Source organism: Taurulus bubalis, assembly GCF_910589615.1.
Source record: "Taurulus bubalis genome assembly, chromosome: 2".
Lineage (NCBI taxonomy): Eukaryota > Metazoa > Chordata > Actinopteri > Perciformes > Cottidae > Taurulus > Taurulus bubalis.
In genome coordinates, this window is record NC_136590.1 from 39,704,377 (window position 1) to 39,726,340 (window position 21,964).

Consider the following 21,964-nt stretch of genomic DNA (forward strand, 5'->3'; position numbering starts at 1 on the left):
TGCTCGAGCACTCAATTCTCTTGCATTGCTTTATTGGTCGCGCCGTCTGGTTTAAAATAGTGAGGAGTTCTTTTAAAGTTGCTTCACTTATCAAGATCAAACACCGTGTTTTGACAACTATCTCGTCCTCAGTCGTGTCTTGTTGAAAAACATCTTCTAATTGCATTGGTGGTTATGAGACAGTTGTGTCAGCAGCACGTTGTTTTTACACCTTTCAGAGATGGATGGATGTTTTGTAATATTTCTTAATATCCCTGCAGAGTCCCGCTTATGAAACCCGCACAGCACATTTCTCTCGCATACGGATGTTTTGAAAACAACTCTGTCCTCATAGAGCTGATGGGAGACGTTGTCTTCACAATAGAGTCTGCTGAATGAATGAATATATACTTTATTAATCCCCAAGGGGAAATTATTTGTCATCAGTAGCGCCTTACCACTTGAAGATACAAACACACAAGATAAAAGATCAAATATATAAAGAAGCAACAGGGATGAAAGATATATACAAAATTAAAATAAAGTAATATATATATATATATATATATATATATATATATATATATATATATATATATATATATATATATATATATATATACACACACACAATAAAATAGAATACAACTAACTGGAATGAAATATATTTATATTTACAGGCGCAGAAGTGTATTCATTAATTAAGTACATGCCTCTGTAATTCCCCCAATACCTTAAATGACTAAAATGGCCCTGTTTCCTCCAGATGTGGCGTAATGATGGGATCAAATGCGCCTTTCCATGTCGATGTTGTGCGGTCATGCGAGTGTGTGTGTGAGAGTGTGAGATGTGGTTTTAGTTGTATTGCTGTCTCCTTCATTGTCTCTGCTTTTGACGTTTCTCATTGTGTTGTTGATTTCCCCCTGCATTCTGTCCAAGCACTCTAAAGGGAATGTGCTGCTCTTTTGCATAATGGTGTGTGTGTTTTCTGTTGATACATTTGGTGATTATTATCATGTCAAATTTGAAATGTGTAATGACTTGAAAAAGGCGATCAGTCAGTGGGTTCAGATTATGTAATCGTCAACAATAGCCTCATTTTGTTCCTGTTTTGATTGAAAAGTCACATAGGCATGTACCAAAATATCTTATTGAAGCCGCGCCCCCCCCCCACACACACACACACACACACACACACACACACACACACACACACACACACACACACACACACACACACACACACACACACACACACACACACACACACACACACACACACACACACCACCACCACCACCACCACCAGTGGGAAAGGGCTTGATATTCAGCCCAGGGCAAAGTAGTCAAACTGGGTCACAGAAGGAAAGCGCTGGGAGTCGAGTATCTCGCAAAAACTCTGTTGCAGAATAAAAAAAAAAGAAGAAAGCAACAACAGTGGAAAACATGTTCACTTTGTTCTTGATTTATTGCGCGAGTGTCAACAAGTGACATGCATCTTCCTTCATATGAATTCAGCAGCTGCTGGAACCTGTGCTCCATAAGAAGAGCGAGCACAGATCCAAATAGAACTGCAAAACAACTTCACGAAGGCCCTCCAAGTGGTCACAGCTCCAGTAATCGACAGATCGTTTCTGGAGCTTGTCCAACAGCGCCCGACTTGAGACTTAAACGTAATTCATGGGGGTTAGGGTTATATGTTTGATTTAGGTCACTAATAATGGAATAATCGTGCAGTTGCTACCGGACAAACAAAGTTACACAACAGTCCTTTTTTGCGCTGCAATCAAAGCCGACGTTTTCATTACTCGCCACTGTTCCCATTAAAAAGAGAAGGGCGAAACCCTGCTGTCAGTGTTCACATGTTCTCATGACGCTTGTAATATTCTCCATGTAATCAAATCCAGCTGTGGCTGCTCTCGTTCCCGTTCATTGTTTCGCCGTGCTTTTATTGGTTTTCTCCTTCTGGATTCAATGACAAAACAATTTGATTATGCCCCTCCTCCTCCTCCTGAAGCCTTCGAGTAAAGCTCGCCGGTGGCTGGGACTCGTAAGCTGTGGTGACACTGATCAGTTTAACTGATTATCGCCTCCTGATTCTGTGAACCCGCCGTCCAACACAGCCTCGGGCAAAGATTGGCCTCCTGTATCAAAACACACGCGCACCACAAGGGCTGCCGTTAATTGAGATGGAAGAGGATGGTATTCATTAACCCCGGGCCCTTTTGGGGTCAGAGACCCCACGCTGACCCATTTATCCGCCCCATCATACTCTGAGCCTGGTGGTGACCCGCCAAGAAAAAATGAAAAACAAAACCGCATGGAGTTCCAGGCCTTCATCGAGTCCGTCCTACTTCTCGTCGCCCCCCCCTGGATCCGCTGCGAGGACCCAGAAATACCTCTCTAAAAATGCTCTCCCTGGCCTTGTTTGAATGTTAGGTCCACCACATAAACCCGTTTCAGATGGAGAGGAAATGTACTTCCAGAGAAAAGTGGGAGCTGCTCGGGACTATGAATGCACACTCCTCTTCTCTGCAGGCTAGATGAAAGGTTAAGGCCATGCCTCACAGAAATGCCCCTCAAACAAAACCAACAGCTGTTTTTGTCGACATAAAAGAAAGAAAAAAAAAATGTCTTTGTGCTTCAGTATGGTTTTGATCGGCGTAAGTGTACGACAACCGCCTCATTTATATAAATGTCCCCCAGATGGGTCGCACTGAATTCCTCTCCGCCGAACTTCCCTCATACCACCGGCGCTAATGTTTTCCTCATTGGGACTAATGATGCCAGAGCCTTTCTGGATGCTGAGACAACAAACAAAAGGAGGAGTGAAACCAGATGGGATGGGGTCCCATCACACTGTGTAGTCCTGCCAGTAATGGTTATATGGAGTCGCGCTTGATATCTCCCCTTAACGTTAACCAAAGCAGCAGCAGCACAGGTCCGGCTGGTTGTTAAGATGTTGCAGCGTAAACGCATCAGTGTTTTATATGCGTGTGAGACTCTACCCCTCCCTCTAAACCCCTCTGAATCTCGTGGTTAAAGGTCGAGCAGGTTATCCATCCATCATGCTGTCACATGAGGGCTGCCCCGAGGGACCGGGTCCAGGCTATTGAGGCTATTGACACTTAACAGACAGCCGGCGGCGAGGCCTGGACGAACCGCCATAGCAGCATTTTAAAGAAACACATTAACGGACTTAATTGCTCCTTGTAAGAATTGAGTGCCAGCCGATCCCAGTGCGGGGGAGGTTGGTATGCTGTGGCAAATGAGGATGTAGCGGAAGAGTGTGTGTACACACACACACAGGCAGGAGATTGATGTCTGTCAACATATCGACTGGGGGAACGTAACCCTTTAAATGCACATTCATTACGAATCTGACACCAGAATTAGACGCTCGCCCTACTTTCACAGTGAAAACCGCTTTTAGGAGTTTCAGTTTAAAGCATGTCTACTCGAGGATGACACCTTTTGAAAGAGGAATTGTATCTGTTTGTATCAGTATATTTTTTCCGAGATGATTTTGACAGCGGCTGAACTTTGGATGCGGATGCATGCGCTACAGAGTGACGCCTTCAGCGACGCAAATATCGATGCAGCGCAGAAGCCATTTGATTGGATGTGCCGTTCTCTAAGACGCATGAGTACAGAGCTGAAACGGATCAACCCGTTAGTGAGGGGAAATAATCAGTCAAGACCATGCCATGGTCTCTGGAAACCTCTGGGTAATGTAGGGGTATTTGCTGACATTTCTGGAGAACAAACAATGAATTTCTCCTGAAAATAATTGGTAGATTACTCAATATATTTTGTTTAGTCACGTGAGTATGATACACAATATTAATACATGGCTCAAATGTAGAGAAACTAATTAACGAGAAATAGTTTGGGCCTGTATTTCTGCTTTCTCACTTTTAATGAAAAGATAATAAATCCAGACAGTGATGTCATTGCCCACTAACAGTCTGTTTTAAAGGCTGTAATAACTGTTTAATAGCATCACTTTTACTTTAAGGTGACAATGGGTTTAACAGTTCTTTGACTCCACAGCGTTGCACTGCATCCGTTTCTGAGACACGGGTATCATGACGTCTCATACAGTTACAGTCAAGACACCTCGATGCTCACCCAGTGTTTGTCAGTGTCCCTGATGGATCTGTGTTCCCTCCTAGATCTGTACTGCACCCTTGAAGTGGACTCGTACGGCTACTTTGTCAGCAAGGCCAAGACCCGGGTCTTCAGAGACACCATGGAGCCACAGTGGAACGAAGTCAGTCGCCCTCCTTTCACCGCGCATCGCTGCGTTTTGTGGCCGCTTCGCGATGGCAAAAACGTAACTCTCCTCTTTTCTGTGTGGTGGAACAGGAGTTTGAGATCGAGCTGGAGGGCTCCCAGTACCTGCGGATCCTGTGCTACGAGAACTGCTACGACAAGAGCATGCTCAACAAGGACGACAACGAGATCGTGGACAAGATCATGGGCAAAGGGCAAGTCCAGGTAAGAGGGCAGCTGCCGCCGGGCCGTCACAGAACCAACCAAAACGCAAAGGGAGACGTCTCAGTCCTCTTGCGGGGGACGTTTCCCAGCATGCGTCTCATTTTAATTTGCCGTCTAGCCTTGACGCACAATGGAGTGGTTTTGTCTTGGTGGCCTTTAATGACACTGTTTGGATTATTAGTCTGAACGCCAGTTTAAGTGAGGGGGGTTTCCCCCGTCTTGTTGTGAGAAACGTTGCTATAAAAACCTCCCCCAGTCTTGTTAAGTGGATCCTGCCTACACAGTGGAATCTGTGGTTTCTTGGTAGTAAGGCGAAACGCCGCTCTCCACTCCAGTGCGCCGTTGTTTAAGTTTTGCATAAGCAAGAGGAGTCATGTTTTCATTTTTCCAGAACTTCTTTGGAAAATCTGTTTGGTCAAGTGAAGCTTGACTCCTGTCATTTTCCCTGCGGTTCAAGTCCAGCTGCTGCCGATGCAGTTTCTCCTCCTCTGTGGGAATCCAGGTCAACTGTGCCGGGTCTCAGTAGCGCTCATCACCAGTTAGTGTCCTCGTGTTTTTCTCAAGTGGTGCCAGTGCCAGAGGTGAGCTTGAAGCGGGTTATTTATGAACCCTCCAAACTTGACAGAAGTTGGGAATCTGTTGAAACTTTTCCAGACTTGTTTGTTGCTGCTGTTGCTGCACGCAGAATACCATTTGTAGTCGCAGGTAAAAGCAATATCAGTGACAGGTTGCAGAGGGAATACAAATCTCCTGTCTAACATGGAGAGAAAAGTGGGGCAGACATGAATCATTCACGTCGCGTTGCATTTTTAAGGGAAGGACGCATCTCGAAAATATCTTATAAATCGTATGTTCTTTCGGTTCGGCTCCTCAGACCTATGGGGGATGAACAAAACGGCTTCAACACATTTGTTGTTTGCATTTCCTGTTTAGCACCACCACTTTGCATGCTTTTCTCATTCAGTCTTTGATTCCCTCAAAAGAGCAAATGGGAACGAGTGCGCACCACATAAGCATGCTTATCTTTTTGTTTTTATTCTTCAAATTTATCAGATCCACATGCTTCTCACAGAGAGACCTACTGTATGGAGAATGTGTGCATCTATGAATGGCTACCAGTCGCTTCTGAGTGTAGTGTGGCAGAAGATGGTTAAACCCGGCCCTGCCTGTGTGATTTGGGTTAATTGTGCACATGTGTGTGTGAAGTAATTGTCAGGAAAAGGACTTCCATCACTATTAAATGTTTAGTTAGTTTGCATCTGTTTTTGAACCGGTTCTACCTCAAGAAGAATCATAGGGATGACTAATAATACTATTTAATTCCCTTTTCCTCTGTTAAAGTGGTCCATCCCGTCTCCCCATTTAGGGTACAGTGGTTCATCCGTGCTTCAGTGTATGTTATATGACAGTAAAACGCACCGTTCTGGTACGACTGCCAGTCAGAGAGACAAACGCTGCTGCTGCTGCTGCTGCTGCGAACATCCACTTCCAGCCAACAGCCAAAAACAATAAATAAATACACCACACGCTCCGTGGATGGCTGTGTGGAGGGGAAATAGAGATGGTGATAGAGAGAGAGAAAGAGAGAGAGAGAGAGAGAGAGAGAGAGAGAGAGAGAGAATGGCATGTTCTATCCCAGAGTCTGAGAGGGTGGGAATGTTGTTGTGAGTGTGCACTAAAGGGGGAGGGGGGTTGTGTAGCTGTTTTTTTTGGCAATTAAGAAACTGTCTCCACTGATTGAATCAGCTGTGTAGAGGTGCGTCAATTAGTTAATTGATGAATTAGTCGATCAACAGATAAATGTGTTGAAAACTATTTCGATAGTCGAATAACTGTCATTATGAATGCAAAAAAAAACAATTATGTTTTCATAAATGTGAATATGTGATGCTTTTCTTCGTCATATACTGTATGATATGAAGATATATTTGGGTTTTGGACTGTTGGTCAAACATTTGTAGAAATCACTTTAGGATATAGGAAATTGTGACATTTCGTAAACAAAACCATCTTCAATACATCGAGAAAATATTTAAACGATAATGACACTAATCGGTAATAATTGCTGGGCCAAGCGCACCGTAATAACCCATAACATTTCTAGTTTGAATTCTCAGGGTTTACTGTCACTTAACCGCGATGACGCCTGAGCCAGGAGTGTTTTATCGGACTGCGCCACGTTTCTGTTCCGTGTGAAGTTTCATCACATTGCAGCAGAAGTCTCATGTCAGGTGGTTATGGCAGCCGGGGAATATAAGTACTGTACATTTTTAGAAAAGAATCAGCCGGAGGGACGTGGGTCCAGAGTGCATACGGAGACCTGAGCTGTTTGCTTTCCTGCTGGAGCCCAGTTTTAGAAGAAGCCTTCAATGTTTTTGCTTTCCTCTCTGGAGACCCTCTGATTTATTTAACAAGCGTGTGGAATACTGACGGACCGTGAACACTGAGAGACCGTAAAAGGGCATGCTGGGATGGAAGTTTTCCTTCTTTCTTTTTTTTCACTGCTGTTACTTCACTTTGATACTTTGTCACTCTGTCATCAGAGGATGTTATGCTTCGGGCCAGAGGTTTTTATTTTGATAGAGTGACAATTAGACGTGTAGGTTTTTTTATTTATTTTTTATGTGTTTAAGTGTTTATGCCTTTTGGGTGTGTGCACGTGTGTGGCACATAAACCCAGAAAGCCGGCAGTAGCACACTCATGTTAGCTTGATTGAGCTGCTTGTCCACAGGGGGAAAAATCCCACCATTTATTTCCAGACCCCTCTCCTCCCTCCAGCTGATAACCTCTGATCCCAAGGGTCACGTTGCTAATATTCCATTAAATGGCAACAACGGTGGGGTTTGTCTCTCAAACTGGCAACACAAATGGATTCTAAAATATCTCAGAGCAGGCAATTTGCAAAATGTATTAGTATCAGCTCAGTTATGCAACCGTTTAGGTTCACCGCCCCCCCCCACTGCTTTGTGCGGCAGGGACACGTCGTATCACACAGTGGCAGCCGTGCTTTTATCTGGTAATCCGGCCCTCGTACACCCCGTCCCAGCCTCCCCTGGGTACCACCTCTCAGGGCTGTTATCGCTTGTCTTATCAGGGGATGAGAGCGTTGTCTTTCATACACCCACCGAGCAACCTCCGCTCGTTTAGTCTGTCGTGCTGTTGAGGGAGAGAGAGAGAGATCGAGAAAAGAGAGAAATCCACTGTAAACAACATGCTTCTCAAAGCTCTGGATTTATGGAAATCATAGAAGGAAGACGCTTCATGTAACCGCAGAACCTGCCTGATAATCATCATGTTTTTTGAGTTTCCTCCAGTCTCAGAGTGATCCAGTGATGGTGGTCTGAAGGCACATGGGCGCACTGCCAGCGGGACGTATACAGCATACCTTTAATGGTGCCAACCTGTCAGAGGCTCACAGCTTGAGTTATAGCCCACAGCTAACAAACTGACTCCATAGCAACATTACACTCCCTAATTATTGAAACTATATTTCCAAAACTTGTTGCTGGTGGGGAGCGCAGAGGTCTCAATTTTTTTTTTTGTCTGATAGAAACCAGCACATTGCTGGTATCCACATTGTTGTGAGTCATTCACCTAAGAGATCACCACATTAGTGCTGTACTGAAGGTCCTGCTCACATCTTATCTCATACTGTTGTCTACAGAGGAACAGCATGTCTCTGCAGTGTCCCGTCCTTAACGTTGCTCGTTGCAGCATCAGCATCGGATGAGCCTGTTATTCCTCGTGAGTCATGTAACATCTCCCCCCCCCTTCTCCTCCTCCTCCAATCACCCGGGCACCCTCCTCTGCGCGACGCCACGGTTTCATTTTATTTTCCCTCCTCCATTCCCCCATCGCAGCACTGTTACAGGGCCTCGGTACGCAGTAACCTGATAGTTTTGTACGACTTCCCGGAGATAATGCGAGCCAGAGAAGTTGGGCATTAGGAGCGAAAAGAGAAAGGGGGCGATTAGTTCCCGGCAGCTCTTAGCTCCCTCACCGAAGCCGAGGAACTGGACATGGGGCGCACGCATTAGCCAGGAGTTCCTGTAAAAGTACGGGTGCAGAGGGGTTGTAAAGTTTGAGGGCGAGCATCAAGCGGCACTCTCACTCCCACTTAGGAGTCGGAGCGCTTTCCTCCGCACGAGGCATTAGATGCAAAGTTTGACATTTACATGCTGCGTGACGGGTTTATTGGGGAAAGCGCCGGTGTTTGGGCTAATAGCAGGCCGGCCATCTAGAGAATTAGCGGTGGAGCTGGTGGACCAGCGGCACTCAGCTAGTGCAGAAAGTGCCGGCCTCAAACTCTGATCTAATCTCTCAGCACTCGATCAAAAGTCGTGCCAACATCAGGCTGTCACGAGAATGAAATACAGCCTGGTGAGTGCCTTCAGTAATCTGTACAGTATGTTTTAACAGTCCCATTAAATTAAGTCAACGTATTTGTCAGCAGATGGAGAAAGTGGCAGTTGGAAATTAACATATTTTGGTTTGTTTATAATAGTCGACTAAATAAAACTGAAGCAGTGCAGCCACGAATTTACACTAATGTGAATTAAATGACTTTTTGTCTTTCTTTTGTTTTTCATGGAAACTTCCCAGGACTCCCATCTGATTTTGACACTCTGTGTTTTCTGTTGAAAATGTCTTGCCTCTGGGGCATGCAGGGTGGTGGTATTTCATGTGGTATTTGTTTTGAACATGGAGCTCAGTGGTTTTAATGAGGGGTGTGTGTGTGTGTGTGTGAGAGAGAGAGAGTGTGAGAGAGTTCATGCTTCAGTGTGTAGGTATTAATATAAATGAGTGTCTAATACATAGTGTCATTTATTTTGTTTCTGCTCCCCCCTGTCATTTAGGGCTGTGATCTGTCATGTTTCCATCCGACACACCCCCTGCGGCCACACACACACACACACACACACACACACACACACACACACACACACACACACACACACACACACACACACACAGCTGTCAACAACATTAACAGATGGGGCTCTGCTCTGTGCATTCAGTTCCCCCCTCAGGACAAACCAGACATGCATACACACAAATGGGTGATGGGCTAATACATTGTAAATGATATCAATAACGTCAGTCTGCTACATTACCTAGTATTTATTAGTCTCCTTTGTCTGGCTAGGTGTGTGTGTTGGGGTGGGGGTTGTAGGTGGATGCAGTGTGTATATGTTCATTACAAAAGCTTGTCCAAGTCCTTATTGCTTTTTACTCTTAAACCCATTTATTTCCTGCTTTATGTTCCCTTTAGTTACATTTTTTCACCATTTTCTTTTTTTTTAATGAGGCTCATCCCTCCTAGTCTGTCTGTGTTTGAGCAGATGGTGCCTTTTTATTGATGAGTCCCAATTAAGCCGACTTCCTCATCAGACGATCCTTGATCAGTGGAGCTGATAGCAGTGTTTTGATGGATTTATAGTCTTTCTCTGTCATCTTCCCACAAAGCAGCTCCTCCATCACAACCCCCACTTAGACGGCCTTTGTTCCCACTTGAAACATCCACTCCCCGCCACTTGGGATGCGCATGCCCTAAATAACTACACGCACCGCTGTAAGCATTCTTAGATCATGCAAACACGCAGATACCCACTGTTTCCCTCTTTGTGGGTAGAACAGGAAAAGCCCCATACCCGCCGAGTCTCGTTGATGTGCGAGCACGAAGACAAAACCGACACGTTTGATCAACATCTGTCATCTAGCTCGACGCTTTTTTTTCTGCTTTTTCTTGTGAGTCAGATTTTTCCCGGCTGGTGAGAAAAAGGCAAGAATGAGAAATTGTAATGTATTGTTATGATGCCAAAAAAAACAATGTGGGTGTGTTGTGTGTTGGACTGGCCTCACAGTCTCATCAAGGCCAACATGCGCTTAAACATCAGCGGAATGACGTTAATCAAGTACAAATGCATTTGTATTGTGAGCAAGAGTTGTCTGCCCTTTCACTCACAGTTCTGCTTTCCGTCTGTGTGGTCCGCTCCGTCATTACTTTAAATCACTGAGTAATAATCCGTTCCAGTCGAATCCGGTCGAAACAAGGTTTGTACAGTATGTTGTTGATATACCAGAATAAAATGTCATTGGCACTGACCAATACATATCATATACTGTACAGTAATCATACAGTTTTACATGAGTCATGAAACTGAATCTTGAGGGAGCCACGAATGTCTCAACCAACTTTCATGACCATCCTTCCAATGGTTGCTGAGCCATTCATGGAAAGCCAAACTGACCTCGCGGTGACACTAGTGGTGAGGTCAGGGTGACGCCAAAGTCCTTCACCCACTGGAAACCCTGTCTGTGCAAGATTTCCCGGCAACCCATCCATTGTTGAGTTATTTCAGTCTGGACTGACCTCCATGGAGCCACACTGCTAACATGGCTAAAAGAAAAAAAACACTATGGATTTCAGCTTTGACAGGGACATTCTGAATGTAACCAGTTATGAGAAGAAGGATCAAGTCGGAGGCGTTGGACAGACTTTTGATTCAGCCAAGTATAAAGAGTGAACTGTGAACCGTGTAGGAAGAGCAAAGCAAGTGGAAATTTAAAGGCTAAAGGCTCTCTGTGAGGCCTCCTTCACATCTGTCTCTTTTTCCCTCGCCACACCACCTATGCCTTCATTTCAGAAAAATACAAACGCACTGCTCCCCAGCGGATCATTTATAACGTTACATAATGTTTCAGAGAAGCGTAAAAGATTGACAACAGATGCAGGATTTCGGACCACGAGCGTCCATGTGCGGCACACGTTGCTCAGCGGGGGCGCAGGCGAGGAAGAGATGGAGATGGAGGATGAGAATAGGAACGAGAGCCCTCAGAGGGCGGCCAATTATGTGATGCTGAGAGTTAAAGGGAGAACAAAGGGGCTCATCGCAGCCCGAGAAATGAAAATGCTCTCCAGAGAGACACCGTGAAAGCTCTCCACGCATTCACTGCCGCCCTTTTTGTCTCGTGGAAGAGTCAGGGTTCAGAAATAATTGGAAACAGTCAAAAGGGGGAGGTGGAAGCGGGGGTGCGGGGTCACATTTGAACACCAGGGTTGTCAATGTCCACGCTCAGCGTTCCGGCCATAAGAGCCCGAGTTCTGCGTTTTCACCGATCAGGACCAGTTACCTCGGCTGTTTCTAATACCAGTGTCTCTGGTATTGTTTCAGCTGCTCCGTAGCTTTGAAACCTTGGAAGAGAAAAATGCAGAGGCTCCGCAGTTTGAGACACGAGCACAGAGATAAGCGGTCATCAATAATGACGATGTAGACCTTTCGTTAACGCCCCGAACCTCTCGCTGTCTTTGTTAACCCCTGCTGGGTTAATACGATCTGCTCTCATCCAGTTTTCATAGCAGGGGAAATGTATTATTTTTAAATGTATTAAACCCTATGCTCCCGCTCACTCTCTCTTTCTCTGTCTCACAACAGCTTTTCTTTCTTCATATCCTGGGACATTCCAGATATAATTCATTGTTTTCCCCCCCTCGGTGCAGTAATCTTCTTCTGCTAATTCACATATAAACGTCACATTCACACATTCCCCGGCTGCTCTCAAGCTGTGGATTTATAGACAGCAGATGACATTGGGGAAAGAGATTCACCTCATCCCTCTCTTCGCGGTCCCACTCGGACTCTCTGAGGGGCAAAGCTCATTTCATGCTCGGCTCTGCCTGCCAGCACACTGAGAGGCTCAACTCATGGATTGACTCGGGTCTGTGAAATCCCTGGGTGGTCAGTGTGTGTGTGTGTGTGTGTGTGTGTGTGTGTGTGTGTGTGCGTGTGTGTGCGTGTGCGTGTGTGTGCGTGTGCGCGCGCTCAGTCCTTTTTGGTCTATTACCTGGGTTTATGTATTGTTCTAGGGTGGTTAAATCTTTATGATAAGAAATTCACAGAACACCTCACAGAAAGTAGTATGTAAATTGAAAGTAGAATTTATAATTGGCCTCCCAAGAAGAAGAAAAAAAAGGCAGTATCAGTCATTTCACCATAATCCCCAAACTGACACATGCTTACGTTTAAGTCCACGAAGCCTCTAGCGGCCGTAGTAACTGTGGAAACAAGGGGGAAGGCGGATGAAGCTCGGAAGTCTTCTGAATGGAGGTGGTCGGGGTAAGAAAACGTCCAATTGATGGTCAATGTGGGTTTCTCCAGACCATGGTTGTTCTCTTACTGTAACCAAGTGGTTATTATTAGAGCCATGACAGCAAAGGACCCCCAATCTTAAAGCACCCAAACCACAACGCCCCCCATCTTTTTTGAGAAGACCAGTTCCACTCTGTATTGAATGTGAAGCTCTCGCCAACAAGCGGTTGGCTTAGCTCAGCATAAAGCACCGGCAAAGCTCCTTAACTAACACATTATATCTTGTTTGTCTAATTCGCACAGAAGTTCTTTAGCAGTGGGTCGTGTAACTACTATGAGAGCGAACACACGGTCCTCCTTTGTCCTTGTTGGACCCCTCACTGTCTCTCTGCCTTCTTTTTCTTTCTTCATCAGATTTCACATCCCTGATAGAACCAAGTCTCTGACCACCAGATGCAACTCTGTCTTCTTTAATCCCCTCAAAACACCCAGTGAGACCCGAATACTTTCTCCCTCTCTGCATCCCCTCTTTCCTCTTGTTGTCGTTGGCAGCCTTCTGGCCCATATTAAAGTAAATGGGCCTCAGCAGCACACCGTGCCCCCGCATGGAGAGCCCCGTCTGGCCAGTCGGGGGACCGGAGCGGTTCCCACAGCAGTAAGACGGGATGGATTTCCATCTGCGGCTGACGTTTGCTCCGGGCTGCTTTTGTTTTGTTTTTGAGCCCCGGGGAAGCCGGTGATGGGGTTCGACAGCTACGAAGCCGTAGCGTTCACTCCAATGCCACTTAGTTCGAATGCTCTCCTCGTCGGGTTTGTTTAAACGTGGTGAATTGGGCAGGAACGTTGATGCTTTCCACATGGCCGTGGTGGGATCTGGGATTGAGCAAGTATCTTCCCAGCATGGTCCCGCACCTCTTTATGCAGGACGGTAGATCTGCCGTGGGGCCGGTTTGAGGTTTTCTTCCAGGAATTGGAGATGTGACGGGGAGGACAGTGGTCTGCTCCAGGAATGCTCGAGCGTGGTCGGGGAAAAAAAATAATCTACTCAATTATTTTGATTGACATTGCAACTGTGAGAGGATTTGCGATATTAGAGAGAGTGGTCATTTTTACATCATCACAATTCTCATATGTTAAATTGTATTTTGACACACATTTTGCCTCCTTCCATTAATTTCAATTAATCGCGCAGCCCCGGTCACGTAATGTCTGTAGCGCTCGTCTGAAGTCGGTGTTTTGGTTTAAAGGCTTGAGAAGGACGGACGGGTTCTTGTGTTGCAGGCTGATCCCCTTGTTCACCACACTTCCCTTACTGCCTCCTGTCTGCTGTGTCGCGTTTCACCACAAACGCTTTCCCCAGAAGCGTCTCACAGAGTTCTGCAGTGTAGCGTGTCAGAGGGGGATTACTGACATCCTGGGTTTTCCCATCCTTCGCAGAACGTCCATGATCCATTGAAGACATTTGGCATCAGCAGAAGTTTGTCACATCTAACAGACAAAAGGCCGATGACCTTTTCCCAACAACATGAAATAAACCACTAATGGTTCGACCGTCGTGGTCGCAAGAACTTTCGAGTCCCGTTTCACATTTTATTGTTCGCCGAGATCCCCTTAGAAAATTCCAATAATTTTTGAAAGATGAGCTTCAACCCCGCTGTCCGCCAAGAGCCGTGAGTGTGCGTCTGTGCACTCATTCCTCGTGTGCTCCTCGTCCACGAGCCCCACAGTCTTTGTTGAAGTACCCATTATATCTGTGTGTGTGTGTGTGTGTGTCTCAGTAAGCCGTCAGCTCTCTTTGCCCGGCCCCGACATCCCCAGTAGCGCTCTCACTCGTGAAGGACAGTGATCCTGCGTGTTGCAAAGTTCTGTAAGAAAAGTATTTTTGTGGTCAACATGAGAGTTTATTGAGCGGTTTGGTTGTCGTTTAGCGTGTTTCCTCCTCGCCAGATGAAACAGTAGCTGACTCTTAATCAGTAGCTTAAGGTACTGCAGCTGTTATTCTCTGGTTTCTGCATGCACTCTTTGCATGTCGGAGTGTTGCAGAGGCATCTGCTCGGCTCCTGTAGAGATCTCACGGTGTTCACGGGCGAGTCGAGAGAGAGAGAGCCCCCGGCCACGAACACACACACACTGAATTTGCCCGTCAGACGGAGGGGAAAAATGAGTGTACATGATAACTGCTGGCTGAGAGAGATATATATTTTTTTAACCCTCGTAAGCATGAGCTGATGCACAGTGGTGGAGATACAAGGTCCAGATTTTATAAACGTAACGGTGCGGTGGTTAAGACGCCAATAAAGAGCAACATCCAGTAAGTGCATGACAGCTGAGAAGGTGAGATTTCATAGGGTGTCAGCTCAATGGCGTTTTTCTCACTAAAATCTGTTAATTTTGCATGATTACTGGTCGTGTACTCGCCTCAACTAGTTAAAAAGAGCTTTGCATATAAATACTATATGGATTTTTGGCTGTTTTCTCTTTTCCTGTGAGTTGTTTCAGGTCAGCGCTCAGACATGCGTGCTTTCCTGTTCCCCTTTCTCTGCATGTCAGCAACACTTTTCCATATTCCGTCGCTCCGCTTCTCAGCGTGGCGCAAGGCCTCCCCAAGTTTCAGGTGAATGCGTAACACTGAGATGACTTCAGACCGATCCGTAAGGATGCTCAGCTCCGTGTACATAATGTACGCTCTACAGAATCACAGCCCCCCGTCTGTGGATCAAGTTTTCATAACTTCAGTTATTGCAGCAAGCTTTGAGGCTGTTGCTGAGTCCGTTACTTCCCGTTATGCTGTTCGTATGGCAGGGCCGGGCGTTTGATCCTGCTTTATGACTTCCTGTCCCAGAGCGAGGGAGGGAGGCTGCCCATTTCCTGTCTCTTTTTTTTATTTATTTTTTTATCAGTAAGCATCGGAAACCCCTCCCACTCTCGAAGGTCCAAAACTGAGGCGTTATTAGGTTTTGTGGCATTAGTGTTTTTTACAGTCTGCCATCAGCGCTGATAATGCAGTGCTTTTCTGGCTCTGCTTTACAAATATGCAGCTGACAGCCGGCCACCCTGGCAGGTGTTTAACCTTCACTAATGTATCTAAACATCCCTCACTTGGCAGATAGACAAACGCTGTAATGAGTTAAAATGATGTAAACATGAAGCAATAATGGTTACGAGGTGGATTCTACGTTATTGTTTCACCCAGCCGTGATAACAAAGCTCTTTTCTTTTTTAATCAGCTTCTTGAATTGTAAACTGGGACCTCGGCATTGGCCTCCTTTTCACCTCCACAAACGAGGTAAACGATGATGTAATTGTTTTCGTGTGGAGGAAATGTTTCTAAAGTCCCCCAAGACTCCGGCGAGGATGTTTTGAACCTGTCAGCCGTGTAAAAGATGAGGTCATCGGCAGCGCGGTTAAGCTCGCCGTGTTTACGGCCCTGACCAAATCCTGACTGATGCCTCGTGTGACATGTAAGCGGGGACATCATCTTCTACCTTGTCCACACATTAAAGAAATGTCAAACCTCTCCGGAGAGAAACGGGGATAAAAATGCATTTCAAAATGTCTGTTCTCATCTCAGCAATTTATGCAAAACTCAAAATAAGGCGCAATTTAAAATGAGCCACTTTAAAATAATAACCACTGAAATGTACCAGTTTAAGTAACCTTGTGGAAAAGCTTGCTCTGAGTGTCTCTCAGATGACTAGTGCTCTCTGTGCATTGCTTTGCTTCAAGCGGCATGTTGCATAATCAGCTTGTCGTGCTGAAATCATCTGAGCAATGTTTTTTCCCCAAAACCCTCCCTGGCAGAATCATAAAATGCGTTGATCCGACGGGGGTGTTGTACCTGTTCCCTGTGCAGGTCCTGCGTTTCAAAGAGCTTAGTGGGTGTTTACGAGGGAGGGCACCTCAGAAGTCTGTTTCACAGTCACACACTGTATGAATTATGTAATGCGTATTGTATAATACGTGTACTGGAGGCGTGTGCTGCGGAGGAGTTGTTTGGGTTTACTGCGTCCCTCCCTGCTTGTGGTTTCTCCTCTCCCGCCAGTACAACCAGCCAGCGTGAAGGAGGGACAGTCGGCTCTGGTTAGATGTGAATCACCGCCGTGATCCAGCCTCACTAACGGGGAAAAAAACACTTGTTTTGTCTGTAAGCCGTCTTCTTTATCTAGTTGGAAGCAGAAAGATAAAAGCAGAAGGAAGGAAGAGACGGGGAGCAGTGAGAGGCATCGGAGAGAAAGCCTTCAGCCCGCGGTGGTTCACTGTGCCCCGCTGACACGGTTAACACAGAGATTGGTCATCGTAACAACACCATCTTTAGGAGCGGAGGCAGGTGGAATCGCCATTGATTAGCTCATTGATTGTCCTCTTTCAAGTTGATGGCTTCTTCACCTGCTAATGAGATTTGGCCCTGGTCTGATTTATTTTTTACTCATGAAATAAAGAGGGAGGGGGCTCTGTGAATTAATTAGTGGACAGAACAGCTGACACAGTTTTGATGTCAGCTTACAAAAACGGATTTCTCTGATGATGGGGATTTCATGTCCCTCATTAATGTTGACACAATACACCACCTCGGTCACAACGCTGATGATCATTTCAAAAAATGGTAGGCCATGCAGTTATATTTTTTTCAAAACTGCTCTACTCAAGAGGAATTTTCTTGCTTAGAGTTCGATGGATGCCTCTTTAATTTCTGTACGCTGAATGTAACGCTCCAGATTTTGCTGAGGAACTGGAGGGTCTCTGGTTCAAGTCCCCACATTTAAGTATACTGACTGGACTGACTAAGCAGGATCCTAAAGGTCACCAAATCCACCTACAAGCCACTTCTGAAGTAGGGGTGTGTTGGACTATTTTAAGAAAAAAAATCCGAAGACTGGCACTTTAAATGGGTTTCACTTGTCTCATGTGCCTCCTTCCCCAACATTTAGACAGTCCTACTCGTAAAATTGTTTTCCCCCTCGGGGCTTTTCACTGTAACCCTTAGTTGCGCAACACTTTCACATCTCACCTCATGTCGTTCGAGATCCTCCCATCGCCTCGTCCGTCTCCCTGCTCATGTCGTCGCCAAGGTGACTGCGTCCAGTCAGCCGTGGGTTTACACTTTTAAGGGTGAATTATTCAAGCAGCTCGGCGGCATTGTCGTCCTGCGAGGCTGCACTCTCTCCATCACTGGAACTGGGTCACGCTGCTCAGATGTAACACAGCCCAGTCAAGCAGAGGGCACAGCACGGACACCGCAACGCCAGCAGAATGGGATCACATCCGCAATGTCCTAAAAGGGCCGGGTGGCTGTATGAGGGAGAAGAAACTTATGTCTGACCTTTGCCTCATTTACACAGATAACAAGTATTTGTCATGCAGACGAATCAACTGAAACCCAAAGCGAAATACAACAAGCGGGTGCTCTATCCTGAAAGACCGGCACACAGCAGTGATGGCTGAGCCTGCTGTGGAACAGACACTCTGATTTATGGATGTCATGGTAACTTAAAAAAGTTATTTTGCACCACCACTTGGGTTTTTTCTTTTTTGGAGAGATAAAAAAAAAAAATGCAAATTTGCCTGGCGCAGCTTTATTTTGAGCCATGGGTGTTTTATTTAAAGCAAACTCAAGTTTCAGCTGTGCTCCGACGGTAGACCATGTTTGCCAGTGGTGGGTGGATCAGTTTTAATTAAAGAAAGTGCACGGCGTTGTTTAGCTGTAATAACCTCCAGTGAGGAGGATCCGGTGAACAAATACACTTTGAGCCGAGGATTTTAATCTTGTTGCTACGCATGCAGATCATCAGCTGTGTCGATCCTCGCTGTGGCAACACCGCCGGGGAAATGATAATCGAATCGCAATTATGACAATAGAAATGAGAATAAATTAAGATCGGGCCGATCAACAATTAACAGTTTACGAGTCAATTGGGAGGAAGAAGAAGGGGGAGGTCAAACTGTGCAGAGTGTGACCTCATTGTTTGAGCGGAGGCTCGTCGAGCACAACCTGCTTCAACCATTAGCTCTTGCATCATCAGCTCCTCCACCTCTAGTTGTGCAATTGGTTCCTCTCGCTCAGTTTTTCCCTTCCACTTCTCTCTCTGTCCTCACCTGCGTCCAAATTTACCGATCGGAGCCCAGAATATTCTTTACAGAAGCGATACAGTTGCAACAAGGTCATGGGGCTACACTCGTCTCCTTCTCAGTAAATTAGAATGTAGCTCTATTCATATATTTTCATACCCTGAATGCTTCTCGCTACAACAACACCCAACAACAGACTGCAGCTACATGCTGATGAAACCTTCCTTTTTCTTTCCCTTCTTCATCCTCACTCTCCATCGACACTTTTGTTCTAAAGTGCTTAACAAGTGATGGAGCGGTTGATCCGAGGAGGATGCCCCCCCCGTCCCCCAAACGGCTCAGATGAAAGGGAAGCAGGAATAATCTGCAGAGCACCCTGAGGCTGTGATTTCCCACCCTGCCAAACCCCCTCCCGCTTCTGCACTCCCATTTTAGCACACCCACTGTACCCTGAAGAACCCTCCCTCGAAAGCCCCCTCACACACACACACACACAACTCATTTTTTTTTTTTAACCCTATTTCCTCTTCCTCTTGCCTACGCTCCAGTGAAGGCAGCAGGACAGATCAAAGAGGTGTTGCGGGTCATCTAGTAAACATACTTATATGGGCCATTCGATTGAATTATCTGCTCCCAACACAGCTCGTGGCTGTCGATGTCAGCCAGCCTGTCATGTCAGCCAATCACAGGCCTCCGAGGTTACAAAAAAAACACAGCAGTTTGTCATTTTTGTTGAGTAAGTCAAAAAAGCATGAGGCCTCTTCCCCTTTTGATTTCATAATTTTCTTTGGAGACGGTAATAACGCTGCAGTGTGAATGTGCACACACACGTTCAGAGGTTGTGTAGCATGAGTTGGGCTGCAGTTCAAAATACTTACTGTTGATTCATGCATGGCGGTTGTAAAGAACAAACAACAAACCTCTGCTGAATGTGCCTCCTTTAAATGCAGAAAAAAAAGAAAAAAATTATATATATTCAAGTTAGAGCCTGGAGCTTCCAAAACTTTTCATACTCAACAGATACACTCTGAAATGCTCTGTGGAGTTTGAAGCCATTTCCACCAGCTCTATCAAAGGAATAGTTCAACATTTTAAGAAATACGCTGATTCAGAGTTGCATGAGATGTCAAGCGGAAGTCAATTAGTCAATTAACACGTTTAATCCGTCCACATATATAAGTGTAAAAATGACACGTTGCACTTCTTTCACGGGGAGTTTCCTGTTGAAACTGTCGTTCTCCGGGTGCAGTGAGTTCCCAGAGTTATTCACGAATGTTGAGCTTTTCCGCGAGTCACATTTCCCCAAAATGCCCAAATATTCCTTTAACGATCTAATGTACGAGCCATCCATCCATACGCTGCAGGTCAGGCGGGACAGGACAGAACATGAAAACTCAGAAAGCCCCCCGCTGGGAGCTGGACCTGAGCCCGGGACCTTCTTGCTGTGAGGAGGGCCACTGCACAGCGTCCTATTGGAAAATCTGGAGTTGTAGTTCACAGGATCTTATTAATGTCAAATATTAACTCTGGAATTTCCGGCTGAGTTGCTTCAACTCTTTGTGGACTGCTTAGCGTCACTCTCAATGCTTAGCGTCGTACAAAAGGGAAAGAACAGTGGAGGTCAACTACAAAACATTTCCAGGGACATGTTTCCAGCAGCTGTACAATGTTTCCAGGATGTCCACCGTACAGTGGCTGGGGCTCGTCCCGTGACAAGCTCACTAAAACACCACGGACTGCAGCGCCGGGGACCATCCCGTGTACATTAGCCAGGCGTGGATTCAAAGCTGCCCCATCCATATTCATGTCGGAGCTTGAAGGTCTCTGTGATCGGCGGGGCAGCAGAATCAACATAATCGCGGTGCCAAATGTCGGGGAGCGGCCCCGCAGTGGAAAGCATGGAGGACCTGATTCAACGCTCCCCTCCCCCTCCTCTCGCCTGGTCGTTCGGAGCGGTTTTACGAGGGGCCGTGCCACCCAGCGCATCTATAATTAAGACTGGTCCTGATGTCAGAGCGTAGGCACTCAGGGCTCAACCATCTGCTAGCGCACCTTTTTAATGGTGCTTTTTTAAAATATTATTATCTCGAGTTAAAATTCCACGACATTTTTTAAAAGGTCTGTCGTTCTGAGCAACAACACGGTAGTGATTAAAAGCTGCTTGTTGAAATAGAGGAAAAAATGTAAGAAGATGTGGGTAGTTGGTATGACCCACAGCCCATCCAACAAGCTAACGGCCACATTGTCAGGTGATCTCTGAAGCCTCACTAACACCACCGACATCTCAAGGATTAACACTTCTAATTACTCTCTCTCTCTCTCTCTCTCTCTCTCTCCTCTTTTCTTTCATGTATTCTCCAGTTTTCCTCAAGAACTCTTAATCTCATCTCCCTGTTGGACTCCCTCCAGCTCCCCTCCATATCTTTCCTTTCCTTTTTTTCAATTTTTTTGTTCTCATTCTCACGTTTCCCGACTTCGGGGCCCCACACAGTTCACCCTCTCGTACGGTTAATTTATCTCTACACTACTTTTTATCTGCGCGAGAGCCTTTTAGGAAAATAAGGGCCGCTTTGTTCATCTCTTCTTACACACAGCAAAACACATCCGGCCGGCTAAACCGGAGAGTTTGCCTCCAACAAGATGGAGGCAAATATTATCCAGGCACATAGCTATCCGGTTATGATTTTAGCAGTAAATCTGGGATTTTTTTGGAAGAACTGTGCACAGAACCGCTGGATCTGTTCTTAATGTGCGTGGAGTCGGTGTGAGCCCTCAGTGTTCTGGGCTCACACGTCTGCATGTACAGTATGTGGCCATGTTGTTTTTCATGCCGTAAATAGTGCATGAGCTCACGCTAGACTAGAGCGGAGCACGGGACGTATGAATGTACAGTTCTTCCTCTTGAGGAAGTGCATGTGTGTTCACCCTGTGATTTTTGTCCTGATGTGATGCGTTGTGAAAGAGATGGGCTCTGTTTTGACCCGGTGGTATGAGGCGCTGCTGGTGCTCTACAGAGTAGCCGAGCTCGCTGTAAATCGAGCAGCTTGCGATTGTGGGTGTAAATATACAGGAACCAACGGAGTAGGGGAGTACGCACGAGGAAAACAATGGAGCGTAAAGAGGGCTCTGCTGATGGCCGTTTGTTTCATTCATACTCGACAGTTAAAAGGAAACGTGTTCGGAGCAATGTTCAAAGGGAAGGAAGATGTGGTTGGTTGCATTGTGTGAAATGTAGGACTCGCACTAGGAAGTAAAAGGCCTCCTCCGCTGCTTCCCTGTGGACGATTCTTCACGTAGGTTCAGGACTCAATTCCTGGAGTTTCCCTCC

At 46.0% G+C, this 21,964-nt stretch overlaps 1 protein-coding gene across 3 annotated transcripts in view; it reads left to right on the top strand.

The window, feature by feature from the left end:
• The window catches only part of abr (ABR activator of RhoGEF and GTPase), a gene marked incomplete at its 5' end in the record, with an annotated part of 105,430 nt that overhangs the window by 67,477 nt on the left and 15,989 nt on the right, over positions 1-21,964 (top strand). For all 3 annotated transcript variants that reach the window (XM_079214458.1, XM_079214459.1, XM_079214460.1), the window contains 2 exons: positions 4,155-4,252; positions 4,348-4,479. In XM_079214458.1, coding sequence (XP_079070584.1) covers positions 4,155-4,252; positions 4,348-4,479 — 230 coding nt within the window. The remainder of the gene's footprint in view (positions 1-4,154; positions 4,253-4,347; positions 4,480-21,964) is intronic.